This window comes from Neoarius graeffei, chromosome 13 (genome assembly GCF_027579695.1).
Source record: "Neoarius graeffei isolate fNeoGra1 chromosome 13, fNeoGra1.pri, whole genome shotgun sequence".
NCBI classification, from domain to species: Eukaryota; Metazoa; Chordata; class Actinopteri; order Siluriformes; family Ariidae; genus Neoarius; species Neoarius graeffei.
The window spans coordinates 63,846,133-63,861,347 of record NC_083581.1 but is presented as its reverse complement, the minus strand read 5'-3'; the positions used below and the strand labels follow the sequence as shown (position 1 = coordinate 63,861,347).

Here is a 15,215-nt window from a genome sequence, read left to right as displayed (position 1 = left end):
TCAGTGTGTTAGTGTGATCTCCTGACACAGCAATCATCAGGCGTTGATCAAGCTGTTGGATCGCTATGTTTCATTCAAAATGTCCTCGATGTTTGTTTCAGTTGGGATTAAATCTTTTAAAATGCAGTTTTCGGGCGGAACGGTGGTGTAGTGGTTAGCGCTGTCGCCTCACAGCAAGAAGGTCCGGGTTCGAGCCCCGTGGCCGGCGAGGGCCTTTCTGTGCGGAGTTTGCATGTTCTCCCCGTGTCTGCGTGGGTTTCCTCCGGGTGCTTCGGTTTCCCCCACAGTCCAAAGACATGCAGGTTAGGTTAACTGGTGGCTCTAAATTGACCGTAGGTGTGAATGTGAGTGTGAATGGTTGTCTGTGTCTATGTGTCAGTCCTGTGATGACCTGGCGACTTGTCCAGGGTGTACCCCGCCTTTCACCCGTAGTCAGCTGGGATAGGCTCCAGCTTGCCTGCGACCCTGTAGAACAGGATAAAGCGGCTACAGATAATGAGATGAGATGAGAAAATGCAGTTTTCTTCCTTTTTACTTTTGGGGGTAAACATAATTTAAAAGTACACCACACAAATAGGCCTAACCTTTCACTGTTTTGATTTCCCTTTACTTTATTCATCTATCATATTGTTTTATATTATATGGACACGTGTGTTTAACTGGGAAATACACCACTCATATTTTTCCTACGAGCTCCATTCGGGACATGGAAAACCAAAACTGTGACATAAATCTCTTTATTTTTTTCGCGGTGCGGTTTTCATCAAATCCTGTGCTCTGACTGGCTGGCAAGCGGGTCCGTATCCTACGATACGGACCCCAGTTACGGACCCCGGTTATGGACCTCTGGCGACTCGCTCGTTTACAGCAATAACAAACATAATAGCATTTTTTGTCAACATTTATCTTTTTTTTAAAATAAGATTTATTTATAAGATTATCAAAAATCTTGTAAATTTTTGCCAGCATTTCTCAGGAGAATAGCATTCATTTTACATTGTGGATAGCAATAACGACAGTGTTCACAGCAAAAGCGAGTTTTACTACCCTGAGGAAGAAGAAATAAAAGAAAACATTTCAGGAGAAAACCTGTAACTTGCTAACGCCGAGCAAAAACATGGCTGAATCCTGAATGACTCAATTTTGTATAAATAGGGGACTACATAGGTGGCAAAATGTAGTTTTTTTCCTGCCAGGGAAATGCACTTGCGTACCGAGGAGAAAGCAATTTGCATTAAAGTCATGAATGATGATTCAAACTGGCGGCTTGGTTCGGTTTTCCCTTTCGGGCGCTCTCGTTTTCTGTTAGAATTTGGTAAAGAAAAAATAAATATATTATTTACCAGCTTAAGTGGAAATACCGTGACCTCAGCCTTGAATACTGACCTCGGCCCAGAGGGCTTCGGTCAGTACTTTCAAGACCTTGGTCACGGTATTTCACGATACGGACCTCCCAGCTGGTAAATAACACGTCACTCATGAGGAAATCAATGGATTGTTTTGATAAATTTGGGGACTTTTTGTTTGTGAATGTGTCGATATAATAAACAGAAAATCACATGTTGGCTTGAAGATATGTAGTTTATCTTTTTGTGTTGAAAAATTCGCATTTTTCATATGAAATACATCGCGGATCTGAGTGACACATTTCCTGATATTTCACTCCGATGACGTCACTCCCAATGTTTTCCCACTGACTAGACACGTGTTGTCAAAATGGTGAATTGGTTTAAAATTAAAATTCTTTTGATTAACTTTTGTGTGTGTGTGTGTGTGTAGATGTCTATAAAATGAGCTGGCTGAGTAACCTATAGAGCAGTCCCACCTGTGCACTGGCCTAAGTGCTTCACAGTAATGTCCTTATCTTGTCGACAGGCAATAGTCTTCAACTGGCAATAATCAGCGTAGGTCACACCGTCTGTACCACAGACCTGTCCATGCAACAAGTTGATATCTGAGCTCCGTATCAATGTGCTGCCGAAGCGCGCAGAAGGTGTTAGTACGCCTGTCATTATAGTGCGGACTTTCCATAGCATAGAAAATCGCTATGTTTCAATTTGTGCAACTGAACTTGTTTCATATCCCTGGTCATATAAACCTATGTAAACAGGAAAAACGTGGAAGAGTTTGGTCGCATCTAACTACAGCCCCAAAAAATACCGTTGGCCATACTGAGCCTAGCTACATTGCTAACAAGAGTGACAGCGCGTCTGACTGCGTCTGACTGACTGGGAGGTCGCGCAAAGCTCGGAGAGGTACGGAGCAGCTCGTCTCAATTCAGATAAGAGCATATTTCATTATGGAAGTACGGTGGACTGTTCCTTTAATGAAAATGTTCACGTTAAGGCTCGTGTTAATGAAAATGTTCACGTTAAGGCTCGTGTTAAAGGAACAGTCCACCATACTTCCATAATGAAATATGCTCTTATCTGAATTGAGACGAGCTGCTCCGTACCTCTCCGAGCTTTGCGCGACCTCCCAGTCAGTCAGACGCGCTGTCACTCCTGTTAGCAATGTAGCTAGGCTCAGTATGGCCAACGGTATTTTTTGGGGCTGTAGTTAGATGCGACCAAACTCTTCCGCGTTTTTCCTGTTTACATAGGTTTATATGACCAGTGATATGAAACAAGTTCAGTTACACAAATTGAAACGTAGCGATTTTCTATGCTATGGAAAGTCCGCACTATAATGACACCTTCTGCGCGCTTCGACAGCGCATTGATATCTGAGCTCCGTATCAATGCGCTGCTGAAGCGCGCAGAAGGTGTTAGTACGCCTGTCATTATAGTGCGGACTTTCCATAGCATAGAAAATCGCTACGTTTCAATTTGTGTAACTGAACTTGTTTCATATCACTGGTCATATAAACCTATGTAAACAGGAAAAACGTGGAAGAGTTTGGTCGCATCTAACTACAGCCCCAAAAAATACCATTAGCCATGCTGAGCCTAGCTACATTGCTAACAAGAGTGACAGCGCGTCTGACTGCGTCTGACTGACTGGGAGGTCGCGCAAAGCTCGGAGAGGTACGGAGCAGCTTGTCTCAATTCAGATAAGAGCATATTTCATTATGGAAGTACGGTGGACTGTTCCTTTAATGAAAATGTTCACGTTAAGGTTCGTGTTAATGCTAATGTTCACGTTAAGGTTCACGTTAATGTTTAGGTTCACTTGACTATTAGTGTTCACATTACTGTTCATATTAATGTTAATGTTTACATTAATATTCATGTTAATGTTCACATTAATGTTCTTGTGAATATTCATGTTAATGTTAATAATCATGTTCATGTTAATGTTCACATTAATGTTCATGCCAATATTCATGTTAATGTTAATGTTCATGCTAATATTCATGTCAGTGTTAATATTCATGTTAATGTTAATATTCACATTAACATGAATATTAGCATGAACATTAACGTGAACATTAACATTACCATGGATATTAGCATGAACATTAATGTTAATGTTCACGTTAATGTTCATGCTAAGATTAATAATAATATGCATATTGCATATATATTCCTCCTGTTTGTTTTTGTAACTGTAAAGCGCCCTTATATGTATATAAAAGGTTCAGTATGTGTGTGTGTTTATATATATATATATATATATATATATATATATATATATATATATATATATATATAAAGATTCACATCAGTGCACTGATTTAAAAGTTCATGATGCAACTGCAGTGATTTAAAAAGTATAAAATACAGTTTGGGATGAAATTGAGATGCATAATTTCATAACATCTTTGCATCAGTAAAATCCAATGTATTAATATATAATTATGAGTAGAGGCCCAATGACTATTGTTTAGAAATGTGACCAATAATTTTATATTTAGACTGATTCCTCCTCTCTAAACTGTTTCTCAAGCACCATCTCATCTTCTTTACAGTTCATGGTATTTAGCAGCCGCTCTTATCCAGAGCGATGTACAACGAGTGCAAGAGTCAGGGACACGACCGCTATCACTGACCAATTCTCGCCAAGTCTCGCGTGAGTTGGGGGTGTGTCTGTGTATTGAATCGAATCGTGTTGAATTACACTGCATTGCAATAAGGGTGAATCGTATTATATAACATTAGTAGTTGCTTCATATGTATCTTTAATGTATTGGATTGTTGGCAATGCATCCAGATGTGTATTGTGTTTTAGCTTTTTTTTGTATTTTTTAGTGATTATTATTTATTATTCAGCCTTTATAGGTCAGCGTTCTAGTCATGTGCATTTCAGTATTTTTTTCGCCCCATATACTGTGCACTCTGTAGTACTGGCACTTTATGTAGAAGTCCCCCCCCAACTTAAAAATGAATAAATTAATTAATTAAATAACATCCAGCTTTTACACTCAACCATTCGATGGTAACAGCCTGAGGTCCTGAAAAAACCCTGCGGATGTGAAGTCTGATTTCTGCTGAATCCATTATTGCAACTGCATCACTCCACCCTGCTGTTAATGCCCTCTGTCTCTGCTCTTTGCAGCTTATTATCCTCAGCGCTGAATAAATGCAGGACTGCAGTGTTTTCTCATGAATGAAGCTGTTTGAGCTAAAGCACAAAACAGCAAACTAATCATTTCACCTCACACTAGCAGGTTTGTCTGTGTACATTATAGGGACGTGAACTTTACTCTGGCATCAAAGCTCCAAACTGCAGCAGGAGGTTATGCAGGAGCTCTCTTCTCTTCTCCCCTCCTCACCTCTTTTCTCCCTTCCTCTCCTCTCTTCTCCTCCCCCTCCTCTTTTCTCCCCTCCCCTCCTCTCTTCTCCTCCCCCCTCCTCTTTTCTCCTCTCCCCTTTTCTCCCCTCCTCTCCACTCCCCTCCTCTCTTCTGCCCTCCTCTCTTCTCCTCCCCCTCCTCTCTTCTCTACTCCCCCCTCCTCTCTTCACCTCTCCCCTCCTCTTTTCTCCCTTCCTCTCTTCTCTTCTCCCCTCCCCTCCTCGACTCTCTTCTTCTTCTTCTCTTCCCTCTCTTCTCCCCTCCTCTCCTCTTTTTTCCTCTCCTCTCCCCTCCTCTCTGCTTTCACACAAGTGCTTTCATCTGGCTGCATCCCAACTCACAGCACTGGCTTCATTAAGCACTCGACTTCTTCGGTCCTGTCAATATCTGACAGTGGGACTCTAATTACACACAGAAACGAGCTGATGTGGTGGGCGCACGTTAGGGTGCAACTAATTTCCTCTCTCGTATCTGATTTCTAATTTGACAGACACCTTGTTAAACGTGAGGTGAAACTCAGAGAAGGTAATGCGATACCTATGTAGTAATGTTTAGAAATTAAATGAGTGATTTTCTGCAATTAATAACAGCAATGGGGTGAGTGTGTTCAGTGGTACAGCAAGACAAGTGACATTTAATCTTATTAAAATCCCACAAAGAGAAAGAATCCCAGAACTTTTCTGTTGCAGCGTGTGTGTGTGTGTGTGTGTGTGCGCGCGCGCGCGCGCGCGCGCAAGTGTGAGTACAATTGCCTCTGTTGACAGTGTGTGCAGCAGCAGCTGGCATGGGGAGAGGTTTATTTCACCTTTGTCACAGCCATTGGCAGCCATCTTGCTGCCGTCGGGGCAAACGTCACATTTCATGCCCTTCACTCCAGTCTTACAGGAGCAGAGGCCTGTCATCTGCTCACAGTCATCCCTCACTGAGCCCACTGCATCACAGTTACACGCTGGAGAGAGAGAGAGGGAGAGGGAGAGAGAGAGAGAGAGACAGACAGACAGACAGACAGAGAGGGCCAAGGACAGAGATACAAAGAGAAAATCACAGCAAGAATTAGACAGACAAAAAGAGAGAATGATAGAGGGAGAGAGAAACAGAATGCAAGAAATTAGAGGAACAGAGCAAGACGGAGATAGACAGAGTGAGAGACAGGCAGAGAATGAGAGAACGAGAAAGGGAAACAAGAAACAGACAGGCAGAAAAAGAAAGAGACAGGGTATGGGGGGGAGGAGTTAAACAGGCTGAGCAGTTTTTATTAGATTTCCTGTGCCACTCAATTAAATTGCACTACACACACACACACACACACACACACACACACCCAAAAGCTAGTTCTGCTCCGTGACCTCTGGACTGCACCAGAAGCAGATTGAAGGGAATGCAGGTTCACTGGATGGTCATATACCTCTAGGGCAAGAATGTGAGGAGCAAAACAAACAAACACACACACACACACCACCTGTGCGGCAATACAAACCTCCTCACGCTGCACAAATCGATGCTTGTTTTCCACCTCTACTGAGCTGGACTGATGCACTAATATCCTCGCTGCTCTAAAGACAGACTTCACAGGTCAACCGTGCATAAGCACTGACTTCCTGCTAGCCTGCACATCTCAAATGCTTCAGTCAATAAAAATCACTGTCAAGGCTGAAGAGATATGCTCGGGCGTCTGGATTTGCACAGTGACAGAGCTAAAGCGATTTAAGCAGAACGTTACGCAGTCAATATCAATCCACACAGGGACAAACAAGTGTGAACAGGCACGAGGAAGCTCGACTGCTGAATAGAAATCTAAATCAGTCAAAAGAAATTGAGAGTGACACTAAGTCAGAGTGGAGGAAGAAGAAAGTAGAGCTGGCTTACGTGTACAGCCGCTCGCCTTCTCGGTCACGATGCCGCGGAAGTTCCAGAAGCCGGGCTCACAGCGGTCACACTTGAGGCCTCCGACTCCGGGCCTGCAGGAGCACTGGCCTGTGCTGGGGTCACACGTTCCTCCGTACGAGCCGTACTGGTTACAGTGACACTTACCTGCACAAAAATACACACTGTCATTACTGGGTTGCACAACGCACTCTGTCAGCATGAGACAAACAATAAATGAACAAAACAAACGAATAAAACAAAATAAAAACGTAGGTGCAGCAGTTCCTTCTGAATAATCACGAATCACAATCAAAGAGATACATAAATATATACAGGACCAGTCAAAAGTTTGGACACACCTTCTAATTCAATATTTTTTCTTTATTTTTATTAATTAATATGGATGGATGTAATTTCTCTTTACTTAGCTGAGTGGTTCTTGGCATAATATGGATTAGTACAGTTGTGGAATAGGGCTATTTACTGTATTTTTTATTATATTTACTGTTTGATCTCAAACGCATTAAGAAGGCAAGAAATTGCACTAATTAACTTTTGACGAGGCTCTCCTGTTAACTAAAACGCATTCCGGGTGACTACGTCATGAAGCTGGTTAAGATAATGCTAATAGCGTATAAAGCGTCATCAAGGTAAACAGTGGCAACTTTGAAGAATCTAAAATATGAACCATTTTGCTTTTTTAAACACTTTTTTTGTTTACCACATAATTCAATATGTTATTTGATAGCTCTGATGTCTTCAGTATTGTTCTACAATGTAGAAAATAATCAAAATACAGAAAAGCCAATAAATGAGTAGGGGTGCACAAACTTTTGACTAGTACTGTATATCAGCTTGTGTGTGTCTTACTTCAACATTATTAGAAAGTCCACAATATTATAAATGCCAGACCTTTCAGTGCTGACTTCTAAAAGAACAACAACAAAAAAAAATCCAATCCGATCCTCTAACAAACAGAAAAGACTGGAATTGTTTTTTTTAAAAAAGGGACATTGTTGTATTTTTTCTTAGGATAGGTTTTTTTAAAATATTTATACTTGATACTTAATTTTATATTTACTACATAAGTGAAAAGATTTAAGTGAATATAAGAAGCTGGTTTTGTGCTGTCTGTTTTTCCTGTAGCTATGTATTTTTTCCATATAGAAGGATACGATTGATTGTTGTGCGTCCTAAATGCAGCAGGTTTATCTGTGCCCTTATTTATCTAACTGTTTAGAAATGTATAATTATTGAGCAGTTTCCTGTTGCATTCAGAACGTAGATTCTACACATCTACCAAAATCTCTATTACTTTGAAATGGCTGTTCTGAGAGTTATAGGAAATGCAGTCTTTCTTCCTTGATTGCACAATAATTAACAGTTATTCCACAAAATCGAGTCGTACATGAGCTGATAGCCGATGAGGCACGTACAGTGGTGCTTGAAAGTTTGTGAACCCTTTAGAATTTTCTATATTTCTGCATAAATATGACCTAAAACATCATCAGATTTTCACACAAGTCCTAAAAGTAGATAAAGAGAACCCAGTTAAACAAATGAGACAAAAAATATTATACTTGGTCATTTATTTATTAAGGAAAATGATCCAATATTACATATCTGTGAGTGGCAAAAGTATGTGAACCTTTGCTTTCAGTATCTGGTGTGACCCAATTTGTGCAGGAATAACTACAACTAAACATTTCCAGTAACTGTTGATCAGTCCTGCACACCAGCTTGGAGGAATTTTAGCCCATTCCTCCGTACAGAACAGCTTCAACTCTGGGATGTTGGTGGGTTTCCTCACATGAACTGCTTGCTTCAGGTCCTTCCACAACATTTCCTTTGGATTAAGGTCAGGACTTTGACTTGGCCATTCCAAAACATTCACTTTATTCTTCTTTAACTATTCTTTGGTAGAACGACTTGTGTGCTTAGGGTCGTTGTCTTGCTGCATGACCCACCTTCTCTTGAGATTCAGTTCATGGACAGATGTCCTGACATCTTCCTTTAGAATTTGGTGGTATAATTCAGAATTCATTGTTCCATCAATGATGGCAAGCCGTCCTGGCCCAGATGCAGCAAAATGGGCCAAACCATGATACTACCACCACCATGTTTCACAGATGGGATAAGGTTCTTATGCTGGAATGCAGTGTTTTCCTTTCTCCAAACATAACACTTCTCATTTAAACCAAAAAGTTCTATTTTGGTCTCATCCATCCACAATACATTTTTCCAATAGCCTTCTGGCTTGTCCACGTGATCTTTAGCAAACTGCAGATGAGCAGCAATGTTCTTTTTGGAGAGCAGTGGCTTTCTCCTTGCAACCCTGCCATGCACACCATTGTTGTTCAGTGTTCTCACATGTTAATCTCCTGATTAACACGTGAGAGAGGCCTTCAGTTGCTTAGAAGTTACCCTGGGGTCCTTTGTGACCTCACCGACTATTACATGCCTTGCTCTTGGAGTGATCTTTATTGGTCGACCACTCCTGGGGAGGGTAACAATGGTCTTGAATTTCCTCCATTTGTACACAATCTGTCTGACTGTGGATTGGTGGAGTCCAAACTCTTTAGAGATGGTTTTGTAACCTTTTCCAGCCTGATGAACATCAACAACGCTTTTTCTGAGGTCCTCAGAAATCTCCTTTGTTCGTGCCATGATACACTTCCACAAACATGTGTTGTGAAGATCAGACTTTGATAGATCCCTGTTCTTTAAATAAAACAGGGTGCCCACTCACAACTGATTGTCATCTCATTGATTGAAAACACCTGACTCTAATTTCACCTTCAAATTAACTGCTAATCCTAGAGGTTCACATACTTTTGCCACTCACAGATATGTAATATTGGATCATTTTCCTCAATAAATAAATGACCAAGTATAATATTTTTGTCTCCTTTGTTTAACTGGATTCTCTTTATCTACTTTTAGGAATTGTGTGAAAATCTGATGATGTTTTAGGTCGTATTTATGCAGAAATATAGAAATTTCTCAAGGGTTCACAAACTTTCAAGCACCACTGTAGCACCAAGTCGACTATAAGTCATGTATGACGAGATTGAGTGGAATAACTGTTTTATTCTATTCCCATTGACTGGATTTTGAGAAACAGAGCATTTTTATTTTTAGCAAATTTGATAAATAAAAACTTTATACAAAACGTCTGACAAAATAATTTCCACTTAACAAACCAGCGAAATGACAGTAGCAATTTGTTAAAAATGCTATAATAATAATAATTCTTGAAAAAAATTTAAAAAACCTACATTCTTACTGTGGCAGTGGGGGCGTGGCCAAGCGTCGGTCTGTGACCAGAGGGCAGAGTCAGGGAACGTAAGTGGCAGAATCACTACACCTGAGGTTGATTAATGTGTTTGTGTGTCTTCCCCAGTGACCGCACCCTATTTAAGGAAGAGAGCGAGAGCAGAAAGGGTTCGCTCCCCAACCAGATGACTGGAGTGTGTGTGTATAAGTATAGTTAAGGCTGAAAAGCTGTAATAAACGGGTTTTGTGAACTCAGTTCTGGCCTGCCGTCCTTCTGTGCTCCACCCACCCATCCGAATTGCTACAGTGGTGCCGAAACCCGGGAACTTGGAGCGCCGAAGCAGAACAGCCCCATGGAGTCCTCCCCATTCGCCGAGCTGGTCCACGCCCTCGCCACGGCCCAGCAAAGCCAGCACCAGGCACTAGTCGCCCTCCAGAAGGCACAGGAACAGCGGTTCGAGGCCCTGGTGCTGGCTCAGCAGGAAGAGTGACAGGCGTTCCAGCACCTCCTCATGTCGGCAGGGTCCACCGCCGCGGGACCGTCCCCCTTCACCCTGACGAAGATGGGCCCGCAGGACGACCCCGAGGCCTTCCTCACGCTCTTTGAGCAGGTACCAGAGACCTTGGGGTGGCCGATGGAACAGCGCGCGGCGCGCCTCCTCCCCCTGCTAACGGGAGAGGCGCAGCTGGCCGCGCTACAGCTCCCCGCCGACCGGCCTACGCGGACCTTCGCCGGGCCGTCCTCCAGCGGGTGGGGCACACCCCCGAGCAACAACGGTCCTCCGCCAGCTCGATTGCCTGATCCAGCGACGCCGGGCGGTGGCACTGGACCCACTCTGCAGCTCCGGCTGGTAGACGCGCGATGAACTGATTTCCTTCCGCACTTTGCGCTTGGAGGAAGTCGGCCGGCCGTTTGCGTTTGGCCAGCAACTCCGGGATGCCTGCGGGCGGTGGTTGAGGGCCGACAACCGCGACACCGAGGGGATCATCGACCAGGTGGCGCTGGAGCAGTTCATCGCGCGTCTACCAGCCGGAGCTGCAGAGTGGGTCCAGTGCCACCGCCCGGTGTCGCTGGATCAGGCAATCGAGCTGGCGGAGGACCATTTGGCGGCTGTCCCGACGGCAGGACAGGAGACAACCTCTTCTCCCCTCTCTCTCTCTCTCTCTCTCTCTCCCCCTCTCCTCCTGTGTCTCGTCCTCGCCCCGTTCCCCCACCGCGGAGGCGGGGGCCGGCCCCACCCCAGCCGGCCCACCGCACCCGCGGTGCCCTCCCATTTCTCCCGTCTGTGTCTGTCTCCCCCCCCCCCCCCCCCCCCCCCGTCAGGTGAGTGAGCCCCAGAGCACCAGTGCAGAGAGGAAGCCTGGGCCGGTTTGCTGGCACTGCGGGGAGCCGGGCCACCTCCAACAGCAGTGCTCGGTGATGGAGGTGGGTGCGGTGGTTCGGATCCCCGACGCACCAGGAGCCGCCCTCGATCAGGCCGGAGCATATCGCATAGCGTTGAGTATCCAAGGGGATACACATCAGGCGTTGGTGGATTCAGGTTGCAATCAGACCTCAATCCACCAAAACCTGGTGCAAGACGAGGCATTGGGGGGAGCACAATTGGTGAAGGTGTTGTGTGTGCACGGGGATGTTCACAACTACCCTTTAGTGTCGGTCCACATTTTTTTTCGAGGGGAAAAATTTATAGTGAAGGCGGCGGTTAATCCTCGCCTTACCCACTCAATAATTTTGGGGACGGATTGGCCGGGATTTGGGGAATTAATGAGTCACCTAGTGAAGAGTGGGTCCTGCCGTAGTTTAATAAGGGGAGGTCCCGGTGTCGCGTTGGCGGGAGCAGTTGTCACAGAGCCGTCTAAGTGAGGAGCCACCGGCTCCTCCTCTCTCTCTTGGGGAATCCCTCGTGGATTTTCCATTAGAGCAGTCGCGAGACGAGACTCTGCGGCATGCATTTGACCAAGTGAGAGTAATCGATGGTCAAATGCTCCAGCCAAACATCACCCCGTCCTTCCCCTACTTCGCGATTATGAAGGATAGATTACACCGAGTGACGCAGGACACTCAAACTAAAGAGCAAGTCATGCAGCTTTTGATTGTGAAGAGCCGGGAATTGTTATTCCAGGCGGCTCACTTTAATCCCATGGCTGGACACTTAGAGCAGGATAAAACACTAGCCCGAATAATGGCCCGGTTCTATTGGCCAGGGATTCGCGGCGATGTCCGTAGGTGGTGTACGGCATGCCGCGAATGCCAGTTAGTAAATCCAGCGGCCATTCCAAAAGCGCCTTTGCGCCCTCTACCGTTAATTGAGACCCCGTTTGAAAGAATTGGGATGGATCTCGTCGGGCCATTAGATCGGTCAACACGAGGGTACCGCTTTATATTAGTTCTGGTGGACTATGCAACGCGATACCTGGAAGCGGTGCCTCTTCGCAATATCTCAGCACGCAGTATTGCGGAAGCGCTCTTCCGCGTCATCTCCCGAGTTGGAATCCCGAAAGAGATTCTGACTGACCAAGGCACCGCGTTTATGTCACGTACATTAAAGGAACTGTATAGGTTGTTGGGTATTAAGCCGATCCGCACCCACAAATGGACGGTTTAGTTGAACGGTTCAATCGCACCCTCAAGAACATAATTAAAAAATTCGTAAGTGAGGACGCAGGTAATTGGGATAAGTGGCTAGAACCCTTGTTGTTTTCAGTGCGAGAGGTCCCCCAAGCCTCCATGGGGTTCTCTCCATTTGAATTGTTGTACAGGCGTAAGCTGCGCGGCATTCTAGATGTGCTGCGGGAAAATTGGGAGGAGGGACCTTCACCAAGTAAAAATGAAATCCAATACGTTATTGACCTGCGCGCAAAACTCCACACACTCACCCACCTAACCCAGGAGAATTTGAGGCAGGCCCAAGAACGACAAACCCGCCTGTATGACAAGGGTACGCGCCTCAGGGAGTTCGCACCGGGAGATAAAGTACTTGTACTGTTGCCCACATCGAGCTCCAAATTAGTTGCCAAGTGGCAAGGACCCTTTGAGGTCACACGGCGAGTCGGGGACGTTGACTATGAGGTGAGGCGAACGGACAGGGGTGGGGTGTTACAAGTTTACCACCTCAATCTGCTCAAACTCTGGAACGAGGAGGTCCCCATGGCGTTGGTGTCGGTGGTTCTGGAGAAGGCGGAGCTGGGGCCAGAGGTTCAAAAGGGAACATTGGCATCGCGTACCTCTCCGGTCCCCTGTGGAGACCACCTCTCCCCGACCCAACTCGCGGAGGTTGCCCAGTTGCAGACCGAGTTTTCGGACGTATTCTCGCCCCTGCCCGGCTGCACCAACCTCATAGAAAACCACACTGAGGCACCCCCGGGGGTGGTACTGCGTAGCCGCCCTTACAGGCTACCCGAACACAAGAAAAAAGTGGTTCGGGAAGAACTCGAGGCCATGCTCAAAATGGGCATCGTCGAGGAATCCCACAGTGACTGGAGCAGCCCGGTGGTCTTGGTACCGAAGGCCGACGGGTCGGTCTGGTTCTGTGTAGACTATAGGAAAGTCAATGCGGTGTCTAAATTCGACGCGTACCCAATGCCTCGTATTGATGAGTTGCTCGATCAGCTAGGCACAGCTCGCTTTTACTCGACACTGGATTTAACAAAGGGTTATTGGCAGATCCCCTTGACTCCATTATCCCGAGAAAAAATGGCCTTTTCCACACCGTTCAGCTTACACCAGTTCGTCACACTTCCTTTTGGGCTGTTTGGGGCACCCGCTACGTTTCAGCGGCTGATGGATAGGGTCCTCTGCCCCCACACCACCTATGCTGCCGCGTACCTTGACGACATCATTATTTATAGTAATGACTGGCCGCGACACCTACAACACCTGAGGGCCGTCCTTAGGTCGCTGAGGCGGGTGGGTCTCACAACCAACCTGAAGTGTGCAATTGGGTGGGTGGAAGTACGGTATCTGGGCTTCCACTTGGGCAATGGGCAGGTGTGTTCCCAAATTAACAAGACTGCAGCGATTGCGGCCTGCCTGAGGCCCAAGACCAAAAAGGGGGTGAGACAGTTCCTGGGGCTGGCTGGCTTTTATTGTAGGTTTATACCTAATTATTCGGACGTCACCAGCCCGCTGACTGATCTCACTAAAAAGGGGGCACCAGATCTGGTCCAGTGGACGGAACAATGCCAGCGGGCTTTTTCTGAGGTAAAGGCTGCACTGTGTGGGGGGCCACTGTTACACTCCCCTGACTTTTCTCTCCCTTTTATTTTGCAGACGGACGTGTCGGACAGATGGCTGGGGGCTGTTTTGTCCCAGGAGGTGGAGGATCGCCCAGTGCTGTATATTAGTCGAAAGCTGTCAGTGCGTGAGGGGCGCTACAGCACCATAGAGAAGGAGTGCCTGGCCATCAAGTGAGCGGTCCTCGCCCTCCGTTACTACCTGCTGGGGCACCCTTTCACCCTCTGTTCGGACCACGCGCCCCTCCAGTTGCTCCACCGCATGAAGGATGCCAACACACGAATCACCCGTTGGTATCTGGCACTCTAACCCTTTAACTTCAAGGTGGTCCACAGGCCGGGGGCGCAGATGGTCGTGGCAGACTTCCTCTCCCGTCAAGGGGGGGGGGGGGGGGGGGGGGGGGAGTCGGCTGCGGGCCGGACGGCTGCCCAGCCTGAGTCGGGCGGCGGGGGTATGTGGCATTGGGGGCATGGCCAAGCGTCGGTCTGTGACCGGAGGGCGGAGTCAGGGAAGGTAAGTGGCAGAATCATTACACCTGAGGTTGATTAATGTTTGTGTGTCTTCCCCAGTGACCGCGCCCTATTTAAGGAAGAGAGCGAGAGCAGAAAGGGTTCGCTCCCCAACCAGACGACTGGAGTGTGTGTGTGTGTATAAGTATAGTTAAGGCTGAAAAGCTGTAATAAACGGGTTTTGTGAACTCAGTTCTGGCCTGCCGTCCTTCTGTGCTCCACCTACCCATCCGAATTGCTACACTTACCATCAAATAGTTTTATTGCACATTTTGTTGCTTTTTTATTTTTTTGAGTTTTATTTTCGAGTAGAGTTTTTATTTCATCCTTGCTTGGTTCAGCAACACGCTCCGCCATTTTGTTTTTCTCTACTCATGGTATATGAGCTGATATCCTAGTAGTAGAGTAGCCAATCAGAGCATGCGATTGCTCATATCCAGTGAATATGGATAGAATAAAAAAGAATAACCTGTGAAGAGATTTTCTCCTCCATTTCTCAGAATGCACTGTAGCCAGGAAGCATGAGAGGGTTTTTTTTTCTCATAAATTTGTAACTTTTTAATCTCTGAGATTTTTTTTCTTGGAAATTCTAAGAT

General features: G+C 45.9%; 1 protein-coding gene across 1 annotated transcript in view; it reads right to left on the bottom strand.

The window, feature by feature from the left end:
- Positions 1-15,215, bottom strand: part of agrn (agrin) — a 584,915-nt gene that overhangs the window by 106,915 nt on the left and 462,785 nt on the right. The window contains exons 14-15 of the mRNA XM_060938311.1: positions 6,601-6,765; positions 5,540-5,683 (exon numbers count right to left, since the gene is read on the bottom strand). Of these exons, the coding sequence (XP_060794294.1) occupies positions 5,540-5,683; positions 6,601-6,765 (309 nt within the window). The remainder of the gene's footprint in view (positions 1-5,539; positions 5,684-6,600; positions 6,766-15,215) is intronic.